The sequence below is a fragment of the Gracilinanus agilis genome, chromosome 4 (genome assembly GCF_016433145.1).
Source record: "Gracilinanus agilis isolate LMUSP501 chromosome 4, AgileGrace, whole genome shotgun sequence".
NCBI lineage: Eukaryota > Metazoa > Chordata > Mammalia > Didelphimorphia > Didelphidae > Gracilinanus > Gracilinanus agilis.
The window spans coordinates 206,873,453-206,898,016 of NC_058133.1; the positions used below are offsets into that span (position 1 = coordinate 206,873,453).

General features: G+C 39.0%; 1 protein-coding gene across 1 annotated transcript in view; it reads right to left on the bottom strand.

The window, feature by feature from the left end:
- The window catches only part of TEX2 (testis expressed 2), a 149,057-nt gene that overhangs the window by 37,680 nt on the left and 86,813 nt on the right, over nucleotides 1-24,564 (bottom strand). Inside the window, exon 6 of the mRNA XM_044673531.1 lies at nucleotides 8,027-8,274. Within this exon, the coding sequence (XP_044529466.1) occupies nucleotides 8,027-8,274 (248 nt within the window). The remainder of the gene's footprint in view (nucleotides 1-8,026; nucleotides 8,275-24,564) is intronic.

Consider the following 24,564-nt stretch of genomic DNA (forward strand, 5'->3'; position numbering starts at 1 on the left):
TTGTGTGAATCTTGCTCTGATTCTCTAATTCAAAATATTCTTTTCCTTCTCAAGTATTAGTAGAAGCCAGTCTAGATTTCCCCATTTAAAACTATCACTCACCATCACCTATTATATTTATGTGTACTTCATGTATCATCTCTGTAGAAAGATCTCTGAGAGCAGTGACTTCATTTCTATGAGTGCCCACGAGTGCCATGACAATGCTTTATATCTGCATTAACATTATCTCAAATTATTAATCCCTTGAGGAAAAGGATAGGATCTCCCCCAAATTTTCTTTGCCCAGGATGTTGTAGCAATACCATAAACACTGGGTCTCTAAATATAAGGTATTCACAAGATCGCAGATCAAAACTGTAAAGGACTTTAGAATTACATAACACAACCTTATACAGAAAAGGAAACTGAGACTTGTCCAAGGTAGTGATAGCACTGAAATATGAACTTGGTTCCTCTTCAAATTATTTCTTTTTTTTTTTTTTTGAGGAAAAGTCTTCTTTTTTTTAAACATTTATTAATATTCATTTTTAACATGGTTACATGGTTCATGCTCCTACTTTCCCCTTCACCCCCCTGCTCTCCCCCCACCCATGGCTGATGCACATTTCCACTGGTTTTAACATGTGTCCTTGATCAAGACCTATTTCCAGATTGTTAATAGTTGCATTGGTGTGGTAGTTTCGAGTCCACATCCTCGATCATGTCCTCCTCAATCCATGCGTTCAAGCAGTTGTTTTTCTTATATGTTTCCTCTCCTGCAGTCCTTCCTCTGAATGTGGGTAGCATCTTTACCATAAATCCCTCAGAGCTGTCCTGTGTCATTGCTTTCTGCTAGTACAGAAGTCCATTACATTCTATTTTACCACAGTATATCAGTCTCTGTGTACAATGTTCTTCTGGCTCTGCTCCTTTCCCTCTGCATCAATTCCTGGAGGTCTTTCCAGTGCACATAGAATTCCTCCAGTTTATTATTCCTTTGAGCACAATAGTATTCCATCACCCGCATATACCACAGTTTGTTCAGCCATTCCCCAATTGAAGGACATATCCTCCTTTTCCAGTTTGTTGCCACCACAAAAAGCGCAGCTATAAATATTTTTGTATAAGTCTGTTTATCTATGATCTCTTTGGGGGTACAAACCCAACAATGGTATGGTTGGATCAAAGGGCAGGCATTCTTTTATAGCCCTTTGAGCATAGTTCCAAATTGCCAGCCAGAATGGTTGAATCAGTTCACAACTCCACCAGCAATGCATTAATGTCCCCTCCAGCATTCATTACTCTCCCCTTCTTTCATTTTAGCCAATCTGCTAGGTGTGAGGTGATACCTCAGAGTTGTTTTGATTTGCATTTCTCTAATTATTAGAGATTTGGAACACTTTCTCATGTGCTTATTGATACTTTTGATTTCTTTACCTGAAAATTGCCTATTCATGTCTCTTGTCCATTTATCAATTGGGGAATGGCTTGATTTTTTTATACAATTGATTTAACTCCTTGTATATTTGAGTAATTAGACCCCTGTCAGAGTTTTTTGATATAAAGATTTTTTCCCAATTTGTTGTTTCCCTTCTGATTTTGACTACATTTTGTTTGTACAAAAGCTTTTTAGTTTAATATAATCAAAACCGTTTAATTTACATTTTGTAATTTTCTCTAACTCTTGCTTGGTTTTAAAATCTTTATTTCTTTTAATAAATGATCAAAGCCATCTGAAGTTACAGGCTAAAAAAATAAAAAAATTTCCTCAAAATATGAAAACTAAAGCAATTTGTAAAGTGGAAATAACATCTTAGAATAAGAAGGGACTTTTGAGATCATCTAATCTAATCCTTTCAGTTTATGGGAAGCAGCTGAGACCCAGAACAAGGAAGTGACTTGTTTGAGGTCACAAGGCTGGTTAGATCTCAGCCAGATGAATCTAAGTTCCATTCTGCACTTGTAATCCATCATTCCTCTGACAAGAGGTGGCAAGCCTGCTTCATCACAGATCTCCCAGAGTGATGGTTAGGAGCTGGATTGATGAGCTTTAAGTCTTTCAAAATTGTTTTCCTTTACAAAACTGTAGTCTTGTATAAGTTGTTCTAGTTCAACTCATGTCACACAAGTCTTGCCAGAGTTCTCTAAATCTTTTTCATCATTTCTCAATATTATTCCATTACATTCTCTACCATAATTTGCTCAACCATTCCTTGATAGATACTCATTTTGTTTCCAGGTCCTTATTATAATAAAAAGTGTTGGTATAAATACATTTTGTACATATGAACCGATCTCTTCTTTAACCTCTTTGGGGGTAGAAGTCTACTATTGGGAATATTAGGTCCAAGGATATATAAGGTTTACTGCTTTTCAGGGTATAGTTTCAGAATTTTTTTCCAGAACAGTTGGGCAAATTCACAGGTCTATAAAGAGTGCATTCATGTGTCTGTCCTCCCAAAAGCTCCCTTTTAAAAAACATTCTTACCTTCTCTCTTATAAATGATTCTAAGTATATAGGTTCCAAGGCAGAAGAGTGGTAAGGACTAGGCAATGAAGGTTAAGTGACTTGCTCAGGGTCACACAGCTAGGAAGTATCTGAGGCCAGATTTGAAACCAGAACCCCCATCTCCAGACCTGGCTCTCCATCCACTGAGCCTCCTGGCTGCCTCCTCCCATAGGCTTTTAAAAAAAAAAAATAATAATCCTTACCTTCCATCTTAGAATCAGTATTCCAAGACAGAAGAGGAATAAGAACCAGGCAATGGGGGTTAAGTGACTTGCTCAGGGCCATATTCCCATAGGCTCTTCATCAACTGTAGTTTTCCATATTTTGGCCATCTTTTCCAATCAGTTTAGATTCACATTTCTCTTATTATTAATGATTTGGAATTTTATGGTTACTGAAATCTTGTATTTCTCTTTTAAATAATACTAACTGTTCATATTCTTTGATTATCTATTAGGAATGACTTGTTCTTAAACATTTGTATTAATTCCTTATAGAGCTTGAATATCATACATTTATCAAAGAAATTTGCTGCAAATATTTTTAACTTAACACACTATTTCTAACTACATTTACTATAAATAAAAACTTTTTGTTTAGTCACTCCTCCTCTCCTACCTGTAGCTGTGAAAATTCTCTCCTCACTACTTATATATATTTTAAGATATAACCATTTATATTGAGGTCATGTACCCATTTAATAATTCTTGTACTATGGTATAAGATGTTGATATAACATAGTATTTAATTAACTTGTTTGCTTTGGGATATACGTAATCTGTCCTACTGGTCAACTTCTCTATTTTTTTACACTATTACCAAACAGTTTTGGTGATTATTGCTTTGTAGTCTACTTTAAGTAGCACCTTATTCTCACTTTTAAAAAAAAGTGACCTTTAAACTTTTTTTATTGATATCTTAAAATTTTTTTGATATCTTATTTTTTATCATCTATATTTCCTGATATATTCCCTAGTCTTATCTCCTCACCTCTCTCAGGCATCCGTTATGATAAAGAATGAAAAAGAGGAAACAGAACAGTTTGAGAAAATTAAACAACATACTGAAAAAGTCTGACATTTTATTCAGTGTTCTAAACTTGGAGTTCCTCCTTCTACAAAATGGGAGGAAGTGCTTTCTCATAATTCTACTTTTAATTCAAGCATAGTCCTTATAATCCCATATTATTCAGTTTTTATAGCTTTATTGATTTCCCTCCCCATTTAGATTATGGGTATAAATGTATATGTATGTATGCACATAAATATTTTGTGTATATATATATTACATATTTATATAATGATCATATACAGACATATACACATATATTTTTCCTGACTCTGATTACTTCATTTTACATCAGTTTATGTTAGTCCCCCTATACTTTTCTGTATCCCTCTGATGTTCATGTACTACAATTTGTTAATCTAATCCCCAATTGAAAGGCATCTTTTTTCTAGCTCTTTGGTATAGATTTTTTTCTGATCATTGATCCTGTCTGATATCTCCTTAGTAGTGGAATCTCTGGGTCAAAGGATATTGACATTTTAGTCACTTTCTTGGCATCATTTCAAGCTGCTTTCCAGAATTATCAGACAATTCCATCAACAACACGTGTGCCAGAGTTTTCACAACATCCCCAGTACTGACTATTCCTATCTTTTGTAACTTTGGCAATTTACTTAGCATGAAATGACATGTCAGAGTTGGTTTAATTTTTGCTCCTCTTAATAATGATTTGAAGCAATCATTCATATGGTTATTAGCAGTCCAATTCTTATGAGAACTGTTTGCTTATATCCTCTGCCCACTTGAGGGATGACTTTTGGTTTTAGATATTTCTGTTAACACATACATGTGTATATGTATATATTTATTTATGGGGTGAAGAGATCAGGAGAGAGGGCAAAAGGGAGGAAGAGAGAGGAAGGGGGATAGAGGGAGAGAGGGAGAGAGGGAGAGGGAAGGAGGGAGAGAGAGAGATTATCAATATGAGACCCTTATTAGATCTATTTGGTACCAAGATTATTTTCCCCCCAGTTGACAGTTTTCCCTTCTTATCCCAGTGGCATTAATTTTGTTCATGTAAAAGCTTTTCATTTTCTATAATTACATCTGTGCTAAGGGGCAAAGTGGATAAAAGCCAAGACTTAAAAGTCAGGAAGACATGAGTTAAAATCTTGCCTCACACACCCATGACCCTGAGTGGCAACCTCTATGTGCCTCAGTTTTTTCATCTGTAAAATAAGTATAATAATAGCACCTATCTCATTGGGTTGTTATGAGGATTGAATGAAATAATATATGTAAAGTATTTTACAAATCTTAAAGCACTTTAGAAAGGCTATTATTATTTTTTAAGAATTCACCTTCTAGATATAGCTGAAAAGGTATCTGATTTGGTTCTTTAAAAAATATTTATGGTATGATTTTGAATATTCAGGTCATGGATCTATTTTGAACTGACTGTGAAGCATGTTGGTACAATCCAGTGCTAACAATGAATCATTTCACAGTCTAGTGAAGTCTATGGTCCCTATGTCAGAATAATATTTGTTTTCTACATTCATAACTGAAGAAAGTACTAAATTCCTATTAGAGAATAAATATGCAATTTCTTCCCCCTTTCAAGTCAAGTTGAGAGACTCCTTTCTACTCTCAATGGTCCACAGATCCCAAGCTAAGAACCCCAGATTTAAACCCAATTTCAGTAAGATTTCTCTTACTTTTCCTAGTAGTTTTGTCAATTCTTCCTTAAGCAACATTTTTCCAGGCTTACTGAACCAAACTGTTTTAGATTCTTCCCTGTCTACACTGTTTTACTGCTCTACTTAATAATTTTTAACCAGTACCAAATAGTTTTGATAATTACTCCTTTATCATATAATTTGAGATCTGAAAGTAGGGTTTTCTATTTATTTGTACTTTTAAAAAAATTACTTACCTTGATATCCTAGATCTTTTTTATTCCTCAAGAATTTTAATATTTTATCTAGTTCTTTAAAACAACTTTGTAATTGACATGGCACTCAATATGTTAATTTGGGCAGTACTGTCATTTTTATTATATTGACAGTTCCCAGCCATGAGCAATTAGTCTCTCTCCAATCATTTAAATTCTATTTTTATTTCTGTAAACAGGGCTTTGTAGCCATATTCCTACAATTCCTATATATGTCTTATTATATTTTTCTACTCCCGGTTATTTTATACCTTCTAATGGTAGTTCTGTTTCTTGGTTATAAGCTTTTATTTTACTTTTTTGGACTACCATATTCCACATTCCAAGATTTTCTTTCCTTTATAATGGTTTCTGCTAAGTCTTGGGCAATCTTGACTATGATTCCCGTAACTTGAGCTACTTCATTCTGGCTGCTGCTCACAGAGTCTTCTCTTTGTCTGGGGAACTCTGGATTTTGGCCATGACACACTTTAGTGCTTTCATTCTGCAGTTCCTTCAGGAGGTAATTGGTAGATTCAATTTTCACTCTACCCTCTGTAAGTAGTTTTCATTGATAATTTCTTGAAATACAGCATCCAGGATTTTTGTGAGGTTGTTATTTCAGTCCTCTGATTTTGTTTTAACATTTTTGGTAGTCTCCTGGAGTCACAGACATCTGCTACTGCATTCTATTTTTCAAGGAGTCCATTATTTGGGTAAAGAGTCTTTTGTTCTAAACTAGTCTCTTTTCAAAAATTTTTCTTCTAGAGCCCTTACACTGTGCTTTCATTTAAAAAATCTTCCTTCATTTTTTTCTAATCACTCTTAGAGTCTTTATGGTCAAATCATTTCTTTCTCTGAAGCTTGATTCATACTTGTTATTGAGTTGTCCTTTTCTAATATATTTGACTCTTAGGATTCTCTTAACTTAGAGTATGTTGATGCTCTTTTCTATTTTCAAACATATCCTGTTTGGGGACTTGGTGCAAGGGCCAGACTCTGCTCCCTCCTGCCAGTCTTAACAGGGGTGAGAAGTTTTGTTTGGTCCTGCCCCCTCTAGTTTAAATGCCATTCCCACTGCTTCCTGGATGGGGTACTAGGTCAATCCTCTATCTCATTCCTTGTATTCTCTCTCAATTTCCTAATAGCCTAATGCAATGTTGTACTTGGCCTAACAGCTTTCTCCTTGCACAATCCCCAATGGGGAATTGGTTCTTTCACCTGCTTTGGCCTTAACAAGCCCCAATGGGATGCTAGAGATCATATTGACCTCAGGCCTCCTAGAAAACCCTTTGGCACACCTGCCCTGGCATGGTGCTGCCCTTGTTTCTTGTTGGGGCTCAAATGTTCCTAGGTGTGTATCACCCTGTCCTTGCTTCCAGTTCACTAACCTGCAAATGCTGGAAATTCCCCAATTCTCTTTTCTGACAGGCTCTGACCCAGGGCTCACTGCCTATATTTCTATTGGTTTGGGCCTCCCTTAGTGCATCCCTGCTCAGAGCTCCAGAAGATTTTAGACCTTCCTGGGGCATCACTGAGAGAACCCATTGATTTCAGGCTTCCCTAGAGTTCTGTGCTCAGGCCCATTAACCAGGGCTCTGATTGGCTCACCTTTCCTGGTGAAATTCTTTTCCCAGCCTCCCCAGGCTTCTAGGTGTCTTTTTATGCAGTCCTGAACCAGATGGACAAGTTTGCTTCTGTTTCTCTTTGGTCTTGTTGGTCATGAATTGATCTGATGCCACTTTTGTCTGCTGGAATATATGTAAGGGAACTAGGCTCTTCTATGGACTTTCATGTTACCATATTAATCATCTTTTTGTGTCTTATCACTCCAACTAGACTTTGAGACTCCTTTAAGCCAGGGTCCATGTCCTCAGTACTATGTGCTCCGAAGTCTAACCTGTGCAATGCATTGGAAGCAGAATGGCAAGCTGTACTAGTGTTCAGTGAGATTATTGGATGAGAGGAAGAATAAATAACCCCCGTCTTCTTTTTTCATGACTGACTTATTTCTGGCAACTTGCAAACTAAGTGCCTGAGCACTGAAAAATTCCATTTTTTTTTCTCATAAAACTGAACTCTAATTTATGGGTCCAACCTTAAAACATTCTTGTTGATTTTATCATGGTCAGCTGAATCAGGTGGGAATGGGGGTGGGGGTCCACTGGAGTCTCTTTGGTCTGAATGAAATAGCTGACATACAGGAAAGTTGAAAAAACCAGAAGTCTGAGTGAAGGGCATAAAAAAAGATAACTCCTGGATGCTTGCCACTCAGGACAATCTGACCTTTAACTCCATCAACCCTCCTAACTAAAGAAATTGATGGCATTCTTAGGCAGCAACATTAATGTTTTAGAACATTACATTTGTAGTTAAAAGTATGCAGGACTAGAGAAGAAATAGAGTTTTAGAATAACCTGTGACAAAGGAAGATTTCCCGGTCAACTTTCACTTGAACTTTGGCCATTACAGTCTCGAGCAGCAGAAAATCTCACACTCACACTCCCTTTCATCTTGACTTATTTTCTCGCATATCCCTCCCTGTTCCTTAACTAAAAAGAGCAAAAGGGTAAAGCATGGACAAGTGAGCTTACCTTTTTCACAGCTGTAGGGCTGCTTTCTGCACTCTGGACTGGGCTCCTCTGGGGACTTGGGATTTCTCTTGGGACACATCTGGCCATATACACCTCATAGTGCATGAGCACTTTTTGTCGCACGCTGCCTGCTAGATCCTTCTGCTTAGGCTGAGACACAAATTCTTCCACGCTGCCTTTGCTGCTGCTGCGACTGTGGGTTAAGTTGCTGGACTGGCTGTTGTGCCTGCTATGTGTAGGCAAGAACCCTAAAAAGGGAAAAAAAAACATGATTGCCTAAAAAATTAAAAATTGAGGGAGCAGTAACAATAGAGCACATTAGTAAAGATACTTTTGAGACACAATTAAAAAAAAAACCTCTTACCTTCCATCTTGGACTCAATATTACGTATTGGTTCCAAAGCAGAAGAGTGGTAAGGGTTTAGGCAATGGGGATTGTGTCTTGCCCAGGGTCACACAGCTAGGCAACGTCTGAGGCCAGATTTGAACCTAGGACCTCCCTATTCCAGGTCTGGCTCTCTAACAATCACTAAGCCACCTAGTTGTGCTCCATTTTGATATACAGTTAAAACTATTTGTGAGGTTATGTAATACCTTTTATACAAGGCTGTACCAGTTCAAATAGAAGATTTGCCTGAAAAAGCCAACTTCAGTTGCTTGACCTCCGTGCAATAATATTTGGCACTGTTGACTGCCATCCCCTTTCAGATGCTCTCTCCTCTTTATTTTCTTCCCGTGTGACAGCTCTTTGGTCTCCTTCCTAGACCATCATTCGTATCATGACCACTGTGGGTATATCTAAATCTCTGCCCTTAACTTCCTTCTCTTTTCTCTCCAAACTTTTTCTTGGTTGACTGTATCAATTTCCATGCACTTAATTATGAACTCTCTAGAGAAGACTCAAAGAGCTAGATATCCATGTTTATCCTGAGTACCAATTCTACAACCTAGTAGACATTTAGGCAACTGGGGTTAAGTGACTTGCACAGGGTCACATAGCTAGTATGTGGCCAAATTTGAACCCAGGACCTCCCTAAGTCCAGGTCTCCTGGTCTATCCACTGAGCTACCTAGTTGCCCTTAAAAATGGCCTATATAGTCTCCCCTGATATAGCAGAAGCTCCTTGATGGCAAGGACTGTCTTTTCCTTTTCTCTTTTCTTTTCTTATTTTATCTTCAGCTAGCATGATGCCTAGATTATAACAGGCACTTAAGAAATGTGTATTGTTTGGTATCGTATTTCTGCCCTAGAATCCCAACAAGGTGCCTGGCACAACCCTAGGTCCTGAAAAAATGCCTATTGACTGATGCTGCCAACAGGAAATGTCTAGAATATGGACCAGTGTGTGAAAGTAGTTTTAAAACAACATACATAGTAAAGAAATACATTTTTATAAGTCATGGGGGCTAATATACCCCAAAAGGTATATTATGTAAGGGGTACCAGAGGCAAATGTAAAGTGATAAAGAATCAAATAATGTCTAATATGAAGTTCATGGTGAATTCCAGAAAGAAAGGAAAAGACTTGGGGAAGGCTCTTATCAGACCTAAGAGATCCATCATACTACTAGGCCTCACTGGGAGCAATGTAAAGCATCTGGTAACATTAAGATTCATTTAAAGTTTACAGAATTTTTACTGAGTAATTTTTAAGAATAAAAAGCTATAATTATCTTTTTGTTATCCTTCATCTCATCTTACAGTTAAGTTTGAAAGTAATGATGGGATGAATACTTTGCCAAAAGAATATTTTAATACTAAATGAAAATGCAAAAGTCAATAGAGAAAAAGTATTTTATGCCAAGGTTAATAAAAATCCAACATTATATTCCTCTCATGCGATGCTGAGCAAAATAAAACAAAAGGATTTTGGTGCAGTCTGAATCACTGTTGGGCATTTGTAAAGCAGGAGACAGCTAACTAGCTCTAAGCCCTAAAGTGGTCCTGCTAAATATCAAAGATTCGAGAGCATCCAGTTTTCAATCTTCCCATGCAGTAGAAGGGAAGGGAGTTGAAGGGAGTTAGGTGGTAAAAGCATTTGGACTGAAATTAGCTGGGCTAGAATCTTGCTTCTGGTACTTTAAAAAATATTACTGGGGGCAGCTGGGTAGCTCAGTGGATTGAGAGTCAGGCTTAGAGATGGGAGCTCCTAGGTTTGAATCTGGCCTCAGACTTGTCCTAGCTGTATGACCCTGGGCGAGTCACTTAACCCCCCATTGCCTAGCTCTTACTGTTCTTCTGCTTTGGAACACAGTATTAACTTTAAGGTGGAAGGCAAGGGCTTTAGGTATAAATATATATATATACGTATATATTTATATATTTATACCTAAAGCCCTTGCCTTCCACCTTAAAGTTATACGTATATATATATACGTATATATATATACATACACACACATACACAAATATGTATGTATATATAAATAACATATAATACATATATAATTAAACATACATATTAATATGCCAACAAGCTGGATAGTGAGCCAAGCCTGGAATTGGAAGGACTTGGTTTCAAATCAGATACTTCCTAGCTATGTGTCCCTGGGCAAGTCACTCAACCCCAATTGCCTAGCCTTTGCCCTTAGTTTGTTACTAAGACAGAAGATGAGCTAAATAAACAAATAAATGTATATGTATATATATATATGTTTACACACACACACACACACACACACACCCCAACAAACTGTTATAAAGTGCCTACTATGTTACAAGCAATGTGCTCTGTGTCAGGCATTTAAAGAAAGGCAAAAGAGTCCACGTTCTTAAGAGGTTCCCAGTCTATGGGGGAGAAAGTATGCAAACAACTATGTACTAACATGATGTAGGATCATGTTCAACTGCGAGTAATCTAAAAGAGAGGGCATTAAGAAGGATCAGGAAGGTTTCTTGCAACAGATGGGTTTTTAATGATATTTCAAGGAGGGGGCAGCTGGGTAGCTCAGTGGATTGAGAGTCGGGCCTAGAGACAGGAGGTCCTAGGTTCAAATCTGGCCTCAGACACTTCCCAGCTGTGTGACCCTGGGCAAGTCACTTGACCCCCATTGCCCACCCTTGCCACTCTTCCACCTATAAGTCAATAAACAGAAAGTTAAGGGTTAAAAAAACGTTATTTCAAGGAAGCCGGAAAGGCAGAGATGAGGAGGGAGCCTATCCCATAGGTATGGGGAAGAGTCAGTAAAAAAGTCCCGAGTTGGGGAAGCTAGGTAGTTCAGTGGATAGAGCACCAGGCCTAGAGATGGAAGGTCCTGGGGTCAAATCTGGCTTCAGACACTTTCTAGCTACGTGACCCTGAGCAGGTCACTTAACCCCCATCACCTAGTACTTTACTGTTCCTTCTGCTTTGGAACCAACACTTAGTATTCATTCTAAGACTGAAGGTAAAGATTTAAAAATAAAAATAAATAAAATGAAAAGCCCTGTGTTGGGAGATGGAGTGTCATTGGATCACAGAGGGCCCTGGTGAATAAGTTGCAAGGAGATTAGAAAGGTAGGAAGCAGCCAGATAATAAAGCAGAACAGAGAGGGGGCAGCTAAAGAGCCAGGCTTGGAGTCAGGAGGTCCTGGGTTCAAATCTGACCTCAAGACACTTCCTAGTAAATCACTTAACCCCAATTGTCTAGCCCTTGTCATTCTTCTGCCTTGGAACCAAAGGAATTGTTCCAAAGACAGAAGAAGAAAAAAGCCAAACAGAAGATTTTATTTTGATCCTGGAGGCAACAGAGAGGGATTGGACTTTATTCAGTGGGGGTAGGTGGGAACATGAGCACTTTAGGAAGATCAACTGGACAGCTGAGTGGAGAATAAAAAGGGAGCAACAATTTAAAAATAAACACACACACACACACACACACACACACACACAAATACACAAGGAACAGAAAGAGGATTGTGAAACTGCCATTTCGATTATGTAAGGCAACCTAACAAGGATGCTAGATTTCATACATACTGCAGGAAGATCAAGAGTGACATTACTACTCTCTCCCAGCAAGAGGCACACTTACTTGTGGATGGCCTAAACGTCCTGTGATTCTTCACCCTCTGTCTGCTTTCTAACTGTGCTGCCACAGTCACTGCAGAGGCAGGAAGGGGCTAACCAGGGCCAAGGATGATTTAAAAAACCTGTTGTTTCCTGGGTTGCCATGGCTAAAACAATCTTGTCCCCAGGAGGCCAGCCCTCGTCTGAGCTGCCCTGCCATCCTGAGCAAGGCTGATCCTTATAAAACAGAGTTTCTTCCTCTCCTCAGCTCCTTGTGCCCCTCCACAGTCTGTTTTGTCTTCTCCCATTAGGCTGTCTGCTCCTTCAGGGAAGGGACTGCCTTGTTGGAATGTATTTCTAGCCTCAAAGCTTGGGAGAATACCATGCATATAGTAAGTGCTTAACAATGGCATTATTGTTCATTCACTCATTCTGAAAGTCTTTCTAGCAGGGTTAAAAGCTGCCAGGCCTTATGCTCAGGTGCCATTACTTTTTTAAACCTTTTCCTTCTGTCTTAGAATCAATACTCAGTATTGGTTCCAAGGCATAAGGGCTAGGTGACTAGGATTAAGTGACTTGCTCATGGTCACTGAACCCAGGACTTCCTGTCTCCAGGCCTGGTATCTAGCCACAGAGCTTCCCCATTGGTTCTGATAACCTCTACTCCATGATGAGGCACTGAAGTAGGATTTTGTGGATCTCAATCTCTTGACTTTCTTACAATAAACGGAGCCAGAAGAAGGAAGTTGCAGTTAAATGGAAGGATGACTCACAGGTATTCCTCAGAGAGACAATGGAAGGAATTTTATCATCTAACCAGGTTACAAGAGATACTAGGTCATCACCAATTGTAAAACTAATGTTAAGTATTTGCAAAAAGACCACCATAAAAATAACAATAGCTACTCACTAGGTATTTTGAACAAATAATAAAAGTACTTATTTAACATTTTATGGTTTGCAAAGTGCTTTAAAAGTTTTATGTTCATGATAATCTTGAAAGGTAGGGGTGGGTGTTATTATTAGTCTCTTTTTACAGGTGAGGAAACTGAGGCAATCAGAAGTAAAGTGACTTGTATAAGGTCTCACAACTAATTGTCTAAGGTTGGATTTGAACTTGCATTTTCTTAACTCTAGGTCAGGTTCTCTATCCACTTTGCCACTCAGGTGACTCAGTAACATGGTTGAAGTAGAAAAGAAATTCAACAAAGAATCTGATAAGACCCTCCAAATAAAATCAAAATTCACTCTGATATTTGGAGACTTCAAAAGAAAAGATGAGACTGGGGAGAAATAGAGGGTAAAGTATGATTTGGAAAAATAAAAGAAAGGACAGACTTACAGACTATACAGAAGCTTCATGATGTGTCTTTTAAAAGAATTGGCAGGTAATTAGGCATGGTGAGCACCAAATAATCCCATAAAGAATGAAAGAGATTTTATTTTGGGCAGAATAGGAAAAGTTGTGTTACTAAAGTGGGAGTTATCCCTTAATCAGTGGTCTGTGTACAATCAGATTATTGCCTCATCAGAGATGATATCAAATTTTGTGAAGACCAAGAAGAAAGAAAGAGAAATGGAGGGCAATGAAAAATAATTATATCTGCAAGTTTAACCAGTGTAAATCATTTGCCACAACAAGGAACTCAAGAGCAGCCAGAAAGCACCTTGGTCAGCAATTGTGTGACTTTACTTGTCAGAGAGCGAGAGACAGATGGCTGCCAAAAGCAATCCTGGGTTTGAATATAAATTGGTTTGTAAAGCCCTGTGAAGAAAAATGATTGACAATTATAGATAGTATCATCTCAAAGCAGAGAGAAGCAATGGAGGGTAAAACCAGTAGAAAGATGGCAATAAGGGATTTACTGTGTTGACAGAGACCCATAACCCATTTGTAGGCAATCGTGTGTCCTTTCCATCTTCATGCACCAGAGCAACCATGTCCAAGTGTATTTCTATCCATGTCAACCAGGCTGGAATACAGATGGGTAATGCTTGTTGGGAATCATATTGCTTAGAGCATGGTATTCACCACAATTGTACCATGTCAAGGGACAGGTCCTTCAGGGATGGCTATGACTCCTTTAAAACTTCCTTCAGGGGGTAGCTGGAAGGTCCTGAGTTCAAATCTGACCTCAGTCACTTCCTAGCTGTGTGACCCTGGGCAAGTCACAACCCCCATTGCCTAGCCTTTACCACTCTTCTGTGTTAGAATCAATACACAGTATTGATGGAAGGTAAGGATTTATTTAAAAACAAACAAACAAAAAAAGCCTTTTTTCAATGAGGCAGGGACAGGCAAACATTTTGCCCAGAGAAGTCTATGTAAAACTGAAGCCTACTGTAAAAGGTGAGGTGTGGGGTTTGGATCAGTATCTATAAACAGCTATTTCACCCTGAGCAGCTGATCCTAGCAAGGAAAATGCTACTAACAACTATGTCTGGGACTGTTATACTGTTGGAAAGGGGATGACTGATCTTATATTGGACACATCTGAAAACTGTTGGAGCAGCGCACAGGGCTTCATAATTTTGGGGGGAGCACAAGCTTAGCTTTCATCTTCCTGCTGATGGAGAGGCTTTTTGCTGACCATGGCAAAAAAGTCCACGTTAGTTTGCCATCTACCTAGTCCCATAGGTATCCGCAGTTGTAATAATGACCTGCAATTCCATCCTAACCACTGGGGTACTTGGACAGCACCTTCATGGTGGACAATGACGCAATCTATGATATCTGCTGCCAGAATCTGGACGTTGAACTCCAGATGTACACTAATCTCAACTGGTGTTAACTCATTTAATAGCTCACTGGCCAGATCATCACTGGTGTGTGTGTGAAATCCTTACCTTCTGTCTCAGGATCTATGTTAAGTATTGCTTCCAAGGCAGAAGAAGAGTGGTAAGGGCTAGGCAATGGGAATTAAGTGACTTGTCCAGGGTCATGCAGCTCTGAGGACAGATTTGAGCCCAGGACTGCCCATTTTGGGGCCTGGTTCTCAATCCACTGAGCCACCTACTCACCCCTAAGCACTGTCCTTTGATGGTGCTCTCCATGGAGACTTCACCAAGTTTAGACCAATCTGGTACCTTAACCCTGAATCTATTTCTCACTTGTCACCTACTTATTCACTGTTTCTGCTGGAAAAGCCTATCATAAGCAGGTCTCTGTAGCATAGCTCTCCAGCATCTGCTCTGACGCCTTTAACCCCTGTAATTTGCCATAAGATGGCGAGTACATAGCCTATGGCATGCTGTACCAAGGCGATATGGTACTCAAGAATGTCAACTTCATCAATGCCACAATCAAGAACCATTCAGTTCATAGAACCCTCTGGCTTCAAAGTTAGTATCAATTAGCAGCCTCCAACTGTGGTACCAGGGCAGACCTGGCTGAACACAGCACTCATGCTAATGAACACAATGGCACTGCCAGTGCTTAGGCCCATCCAGATCACCTGTTAGACCTTCTGAAGGCTAAGGGACATTTGTATACCAGTATGTGGTGAAGGCATGGAGAAAGGAGAGTTCTCTGAGGCCAAGAAAGATCTGGCTGCCCTAAAGAAGAATTATGGGGAATTAGGCACAGACTCTATAAGAGGGTAAAGAAATAAGGAATTCTAGAAGGGACCTAGCAAGCAAGCTCATCTAGCCAATCAATATTTTGTATCTTTCTCTTCTTATCACTGCAAAATAAAATCTTTTCTTCCTTAAAAAAATACATAGCACTATATCCTACTATGTCTCCCACTGGCATTTCAAGAATGAAAATTATGAGGAAGAAGAAATGGCACTGATCCTAGCTGCGTGACCCTGGAAAAGTCACTTAACCCTGATTGCCCAGCCCTTCTGCCTTAGAATTGGTACCAAGATAGAAGGTAAGGGTTTAAAAAGTGCAGGGAGGGGGAAGCAACAGTATTAATGAGAAAAAATCCAGGAAAGCTGCCAGAAAGGATGGAAGAGTATTTATAGAAGGGTAAAAGGTATCTGGGCTGGAGACAATAGAATTATGAGGGAGCTAAGGGGCTCATATACAGAGTACTCCAAACATCTAGGAGCAATTTTATAAAGTATCTGAAAGAGGGAAAGAGACCAAAAGGGCGGGGAAATTTTTTGGACCACATTAATGTGGGAAAAAAGTAACCAAGAAACCATTAGGATTCCTCTAACTTATACAGCCAATCTTCCGTCTATACAAAACTCTTAAGATAGTCATCTATTACAAGTGGAAGTTTTTACAAGTAATATTCAACAAAAGATCTTGGTCTTCACCACTTCACATTTAATTGAAATATGAAAAGAATATAGGAATCCATTGTGCTGGGGCAGGCAGGTGGCTCAGTGACTAGAGAGCCAGGCGTGGAGACAGGACATCCTGGGTTCAAATCTGGCCTCAGACACTATCTCACTGGGGGACCCTGAGCAAGTCATTTAACCCCAAATGCCTAGTCCTTACAGTTTTTCTATCTTGGAACTGATACTTAGTATTGAATCCATTGAGCTTACTGTGATTGTTTAACAAAGCTTTTTATTTGATGAGAGTTGAAAAAGGAAGAGAATGGACTAGATTATTTTCAGGAAATTACAAAGTTCTTTCACTATCTACATCTACAATCTGCCTGTGAAAGTAGTCTTATCTTTTTAATACTGGTGTTACTATGTGGTGGAAAGTCTTGTAAAACACCTTTGCCACTAAAGAACTAAATAGGAGCATCATGCAGAGGGCGTTGGAGAAGTGCAGGGAGACGAGGCTGGAACTTAGGATTAATGAAGAGCTTGGAGTATGTCAGTGAGGAACTGCTGGAAAGGAAGAAAAGATGAGTCGGTTTTGTATCAACTACAAGGGATGACAGACAGGTGGACAACCTGAGTGTGCCACCAGCACCCTCCTGTGTGACCCCAAGCAAGTCACTTAACCCCAATTGCCTAATCCTTACTGCTGTTCTGACTTGGAACTGATGAGAGAGAGGGAGGGAGGAAGAGGGAAGAGGGAAGAGAGGAGAAGGAGAGGGAGAGGGAAGAGAAGGGAGAGTAGAGAGAGAGAGAGGAAGAGAAAGACTGGCTCACATCATGTTGGGTGATGGCCTGTGATGGGTGAACTTTGGAGCTGCATAGGCTGGGCAAGAATGGGGTCTATCTTTGTTGGAAAATGCCAAATTGATGAGATCACAGCTCAATTTGAATATACATTAAAGTTAACAATACTGCTCTGCTTGTCTTATCCTCTCCTAAATTCTTTTTAGAGTTGTTTTTATTTTTACGTTGTCTCTTCCTTCCTCTTCCTCCACTTCTGTATCGTGCCACTATTGCTTCTCTCCTTTATAACAAATAAGTGTAGTCAAGCAAAACAAATTCTCATATTGGCCATTTCCAAAAATATGTCTTACTCTGCACCTCTAGTGGTTTCTAACCCAGGAAAATGGTCTACTGTATTTTTGTACACATGGGCTCTTTTCTTTCTGTCTTTGACCTCTCTGGGTATCCTAGCAATGGCATTCTTGGGTCAGAAAATATACTCTTTAATTTTTTGGATCTAGTGTCAATTAGTTTTCCGGGATGCCTGGAAAAATTCATAACTCTGTCAAGACCCATGACTGGGCCTTACTTCCCTCAACACCCCCAACAACTGTAATGTTTCTTGTCATCTCTGCCAAATTGATGAAAGTACATATGGATGGTTCTGACAGCTAGTAGTGTGACTGGGCAAACAACTCTCTGAACATTGCTCAGTTTCTTTATCTGTAAAATGGAGGTAATAATGCTTGTCTTGGGATTGTTGTAAGGAACACATCTGAAACACTGTGTTAGATCCACTGGATCCTATGCTTTCTTTTTTAAGTTCATTTTTAGTATGGGCCAGATTTGGGCATACTTTATTTTTATTTTTTCAACCTGTACTTTCTCTTTTAGTAACAACTTTAAGATAGAAGGGTAAGGCCTAGGCAAATGGAGTTAAATGACTAGACAAGAGCGAGGAAGTAGCTGAGGGCTGATTTGGACCTAGGCCCTCCTGACTCCAGGTCTGGCACTTCATCTACTATGCCACCTAGCTGCCCCCACACTTCACGTTTATATCCTTTACATTTACCAAAACAAATGTAGTTTTTCCCTTTTAAGTACATAAGCAATGAAGGAGTCCTTGAATAACTGTATAAACTATGCTAGATTTGACCTCCAAAACGCTTTGGGGAACAATGATGCAAAAATGGCTACTACCTGGTAAATCACACTCACCATATTAAAATTACAGAACCTATTATTTTTCCTTTTGAAAAATCAGAATATTTTGTATTCTCCAGGCGTCAGGTATCTTTTTAAAAAAAAAATATTTTTTTAAATCCTTACCTTCTGTCTTAGAATCGGTACTGTGTATTGGCTCCAAGGCAGAAAAGTAGTAAGCTAAGCAACTGGGGTTAAGTGACATGCCCAGGGTCACACATGTATAAATGGAAATTTTGAACCTTGGACTTCATCCCCTATAAATCCTTAGTTTTCCCAAAATTCCCTTTAATCTCTCCTGCGCCTCCGCATTTGTGTGGTCACATTATTGTTTTGTAGTTGGCTGTAACTCCTCCCTCTTTTTTTTTGGTTCCTGGGAGCAAGCTGGTTAGTACCTCTTAGTCCCTTTTGTTAGTTTATTATTAATAATTTATTATCTAAATTATTTAATTAAATCTAATTAAAATATAATAAAAATATTAATAAAACATTTATTATTTATTATTCATTAATAACACCCATCAATTTTATTTATTTATTTTGTTTGCTTGCTTTAATTTAATAATTAATAAGTTTATTGATAAAATAAAATATCCAGCAGGAATACTGGGGCACTAATACACTGTTGGTAGAACTGTGAACTGATACAACCACTTTGGAGAGCAATATGGAACCATGCTCAAAGGGCAATAAAACTATGCATAGTCTTCGATCCAACAATATCACTACTGGGTCCATTTCCCAAAGAGACCAGAGATAAGCGACATTGGTTTTGGAATCAGAAGATGAAGGTCAGAATCCCAGCTCTGCAACTTACTAGTTTGTAACTTCTGGAAAACAATTTTCCTTCTGGCCCTTGGTTTACTTATCTGTAAAATTAAGGAAGGGTGGGAAGAAGGAATTTGCTCAAATGATATTTAAATTCTCTCCCAACTCTAAAACATTATTCCTGCTATGTGATTTTCTTCCCAGGGTTCTGTTGTTCTATTTTCCCAATCAAATCCTCCTCATTCAATCTTAGATTCCCAGCAGCTAATTTTTTCTATTTCTGTTTTTATTTTTAGGGAGAAGGAGAATAAAAAGAGAAAAAAATTCCCATCATTCACTGACAACGTTATGAACAATGATACAAACATTTGTTTTGGTAACTGTGAATTATGTGTAAAGTGTTTCAGATCTAGCCTGGTGCTTTGTTTTATCCCCAAATACACAATCATTTCAAAAACACTGAGAGTACATTACAGGTGTTTCCTAGTACAGCTGCAATTTTAATTTCTTCTTTGTAAGACAGTTTTTAATGAAGGGAATGAAAGGAGTTTGTGATCTTGTTCTTCTACTATTTCAATTAACTGGTTTCCTTTGTAATCCTAACTTTATTTTATGCATATGAAAACATTATTCTGAAAAGGGGGTCCATTTCACGAAAAAGGTTAAGAACCTTCATTCTAACAATTACATTTTTTGACATCAAATGTTTTACAATTTCCAATAGATGCATGAGCCACTAAAGCCCCCCTGCTACCCGACTACTGTATATAATTCTTATGTCAATGTAAGGAAATAGTAAAGGTCATTCTAGGACAGTGATGGTGAACCGTTTAGAGATGGGCTGTTGTGCCCGGCCCCCCACCCCTATCCCCAGACAACATGCCATGCCCTCCTCCCTTACTCCACCCAGGAGAGAGAAAAAGCGCTCCCATTGGGCTGCTGGGCAGAGGGGTGGGCAAAGTGAGAAATGTCCTCAGTGAGTGTAGAGAAGGGGAGGGGAGTGGCCTGAGCTTTCTGCTCCCCTCCAGCTCTACTGCCTGTGAGCTGCCCACCTTACTCCCTATGTGCTCCCATTGGCTGCTGGGCAGAGGGTGAGCAGCTCTGCCCAAGTCCCTCTGCCTTTCTAGTAACCAATTCTGGGGGGAAAGGGGGAAGCCCGTGCCCACAGAGGGTACTCTGCGTGCCATCTTTGGCACCTGTGCCATAGGTTCACCATCACTGTTCTAGATGCCCACTAGGGGATCCTACTGTATAACCCCCTCATCTTGGCAATAAAAAGATTTATACAGATGCTCTAGGAAGCTCTTTAGGATAGTCTAAACCACTGATGGGCAAACTACAGCCCACGTGCCAGATGTGGCCCCCTGAAATGTTTTATCCAGCCTCGGGACATTATTCCTAATCTGACAAATACAATGAGTAGGATACAATACAATGAAACTTTGAAAGAGTTGCCTTAGAAACAGAATGACAGATGAGCATTTCCTTTCCTTTGGACCCCTCTTTAAAAAGTTTGCCCATCACTGGTCTAAACCATAGTTTTCAGACATCCCCAATAAGGGCAAAAACTGCATCTAGATGGTTTGGTTTGGCTTGGGGGACAAATAACACCAACCCACAAAAGACCCCTGAGGGAAGCCCTTTGGTGGCTTCTCAGGTTTGATGAGGCTCTACCTCATGCAAGCTTCTCCACTGGGGTCCTGGATGCACATATCTCAATAGGCCTGAGAGAAAGCAAGTAAGTTATGTGCCATTCAACAGCTGAAAGGCCATATAGCTCCTCTGCTGTGAGTATTCTTTGCTTTAAATCTATGCATGCATATATGCCTATACATGTATATATACATACCTATGGAAACATACATTCAGCACATACATATCTATAATATGCCTCTACCTACACATATATCTCAGTGCTTAAACAAACTCGAACATTGGAAAACAAAATTTTCATGCTTCTGTTATTTTTATTATACTAAAGAAGTAGTAAAATTGGTGGCAGTGGTAGAATACTGAGATGATAAACTGATTTTTGAGCAAAGAATAAATTAAAGGCAAGGGACCTCCAAATACCAAGATGGCCAAACATGAGCCCCAGGTACTCAGTTGCCCAAAAGCTCTATGGATTCCTTCAGTGTTCCATGGGGAAAGTAAAGAGGATTTCTCTAGAACACTGATAACTAAGCTTGATAGATCAAAAGGAGGATACTGGAATGTGATTTAAAAACATACGTAGATCAGTAGCTAAGTGGCTAGAGCTCCAGGACTGGAGTTGGGAGGGGTTGGGTTCAAATCTGGCCTCAGACACATCCTAGCTGCGTGACCTTGGGAAGTCACTTATCTCCAAATTGCCTAGCTCTTACTGCTCTTCTGCTTTGGAATTAGAATTAATTCTAAGACAGAAGGTTAAGAGTTCAAAAAACAAAGACATACCCAGAAAATGAAATGGGAATGCTAAATGAATGGAATGAAAAAATATTTATTGTGTCTATTATGTGCCAAGCAGTGTTAGAAATAAGATGACCTCTGGCTTTATTCACCCACACATACGAGTTAGATTTTTCAGCTCAGGATTCTGGTCTAGATATTTTTATTTCTTACACGAATGCTAAGTTCGGGGGGGATACAAATACATTAGTCGGGATGCTACTAGAGGGATAACACACCAGGCAGAAATGAGAGTCAGAAGGAGCACTTTGGTCTGGAAAATTCAGAGATGATGAGTTGGGGCTAGAGAGACACATCTCTTCAAGGACCAATGGCAAAAATCAGTTTAAAAAGAAATGGGAGAAGACAGCAAGGTGGCTCAGTGGATTGAGAGCCAGACCTAGAGATGAGAGGTCCTGGGTCAAATCTGGCCTCAGATACTTCCTAGCTGTGTGACCCTGGGCAAATCACTTAACCTTCATTGCTTACCCCTTACTAGTCTTCTGCCTTGGAACCAATATACAGTATTGATTCTAAGACAGAAGGTATGGGTAAAACAAAAAATTAAATTAAAAAAAAAAAAAGGAAAAAAATGGAGGGTGCTTGAAAAATCCATGAAGCTTTCCATTAAAAAAGAAAAAGAAATGGGAAGGTATTTTGTTTTGAAGTAATGAAACTTCACTGAATAAACAGATTAGAAATGAAGTTCAACTTAAGCAGTTTTTATTTCTTTTTCCTCTTGGTCTGGTCACATTATGGGGAAAGGGGGAAAAAAATGGAAAAATGTAGAAAGTTTCTCTCTTTCCCTCAAGATTTATAGAATTTTTAAAAGAATGATCAAATTCATGAAAATTTGATGGTTTTTTGTGTAAATTTTAATGAGAATACGATTAAGCTATTTTACATACTAAATTTTGTGGTAAAGTTTTTCTGGATTTCTTTCTCTAAAAATTACGGTTAGGAATTGAGATTTGGCACCTAAAGGACATTCTCTTGTATGTCCTTTATTTTTCACTTGTCTATGAGTCACAAGCATTTTTTGGGTACAAGAATTCCCCCAAGCACTGTACTCATGTTATCTGAGAGACACGCACGTATTTGTTGAATTTTTTTTTTTCTTCTGGGCTGGGCTCCCAGAATGGAGATGGCATTTTTTTCCACCCTTACCTTCCATTTTAGACGCAATACTGTATATTGCTTATAAGGCAGAAGAGCCATAAGAGCTAGGCAATGGGAGTTAAGTGACTTGCCCAGGATCACACGATCACATTTGAACTCAGGACCTCCTGTCTGTAGGCCTGGCCCTCAATCCACTGAGCCACCATGGTATACTTCCCCCCTCCTCCTTTTTTTTTTAAAAACTGATAGTAATGTGATAATTAAAGAAGTCCAACTGTGACCCTAAAAAATTAATATCTGCATTATAACCCAGGGGAGGCAGTTGGTGGCACTCTTAAGATACCAATGAAAGCTCAAAGCTTCCCCTTCCATCTCCAATTACAAATGGATGTAAAAGGACCTCACACCTCCATCTTATCTTCTGTTCCCATTGCCCAGGGGTGGCCAGACCTATAGGCCCTAAAGGATGCTAGATAATTTGTTAGTTATAATAATAATTACAATAATGGCAACAGTGCCATAGCTGGGCATTTTGGCCAAGCAGAAATATAATAGCAGGCTGCTGAATGTCATCTTTATTCTTATCAATGCTACTCTTTCCATCTTCTCCCCAAGACCCAATATAGGGAGAACATGTTAAGAAGACTGGGAGTCCTGAAATTAGCATAATGTGATGATTTTCAGGCTGTTAATTTCATTATTGCTTTGCCTGAAATGCTTTACACTGTTTTAACTGTTAAACAGAGGCCCAGAAAACTTATGATGCTAAGTCTATGATGAAAAGCCCAAATGGCCTATGTTGGATGCTAAGGCAATGAATGAACAACCATGAGGAATGGAGAGTATGACAACATTTTCCCACATGATTTATAGTGACACATCCTCTCTGTTTGTGATGTATGTTCTCTTTATTATTCTCCCTCAATTTGGTCCTAGCTTTGTTGAAACAACTGCTATAGTCCCTGGTGTCTGGAAGTGTTTTAAGCTAAGAACAGAAGAAAAGATACGGAACCTTTTATTATTTTTAAAATTAATTAATTTTTTTAAACCCTTACTTAAATCAATACTTTGTATTGGGTCTAAGGCAGAAGAGTGGTAAGGGCTAGGCAATGGGGGTTAAGTGACTTGCCCAGGGTCACACAGCTGGGAAATGTCTGAGGCCACATTTGAACCTAGGACCTCCCGTATCTAAGTCTGGCTCTCAATCCACTGAGCTACCCAGCTGCCCCCTATGTATTTTTAAAAGTAGTTACACTGGTACTCTTCCCATTTTTTTCCCCATCACAGTAATTATCCACTTATTTCCCCAATAGACTTTCCCTCAAATAAAAGTCTCTTTCTATCAAATAAGTATAGTGAAGCAAAATGAAATTCATACATTGGCTTTATTTCTGAATCTCTACCCATCACTTCCCTACTAGCATACTTCAATTTTGATCTTCTGCAGGAATGACTGGTCACAGCACTGATGAGAGCTCTTAAGTCTTTCAAAGGTGTTTTCCTTTATATTATTGAGGCCATTGTTTAGTTCTAACTGTTCATTTTACTCCATGTCAGTTCATACAAATCTCCGCTAATTTCTTTGAATGCAGTTCTCTATTACTCCACTGCTCATTTTTATGTTTTGAAGAAGTTGTATCTTTCCATTACCATATCCTAGTCATGAATTCCATCCCAGGTTTCTTTGACCTCTGAGCTTAGATTACCTACTCTGCATTAAAATCTCAGTTTCACTCCATTCTCTGCAAATAGAATCTGAGGCCATAAGTATTATTCAAAATCCTTTTCCTAGTTATTCCCTCTAGTGCATTAGTGGTTAGCCCCTTCAGTATTACAAATGCCCAAAGCTCTCTCCCTTCTCAGATTTCTCATAGCACTCTGTCTGGACTTCTCCTTTGTATTTATCTCTTTCTCTGAGGCCTCTTCTAGCTATAAATGCCTATGATCACAGTTATTTGTGCACTTGTCCTTCTAACCATTAATTAGATTCTGAGTTCCTTGAGAGTAGTGTTGGTGTGGT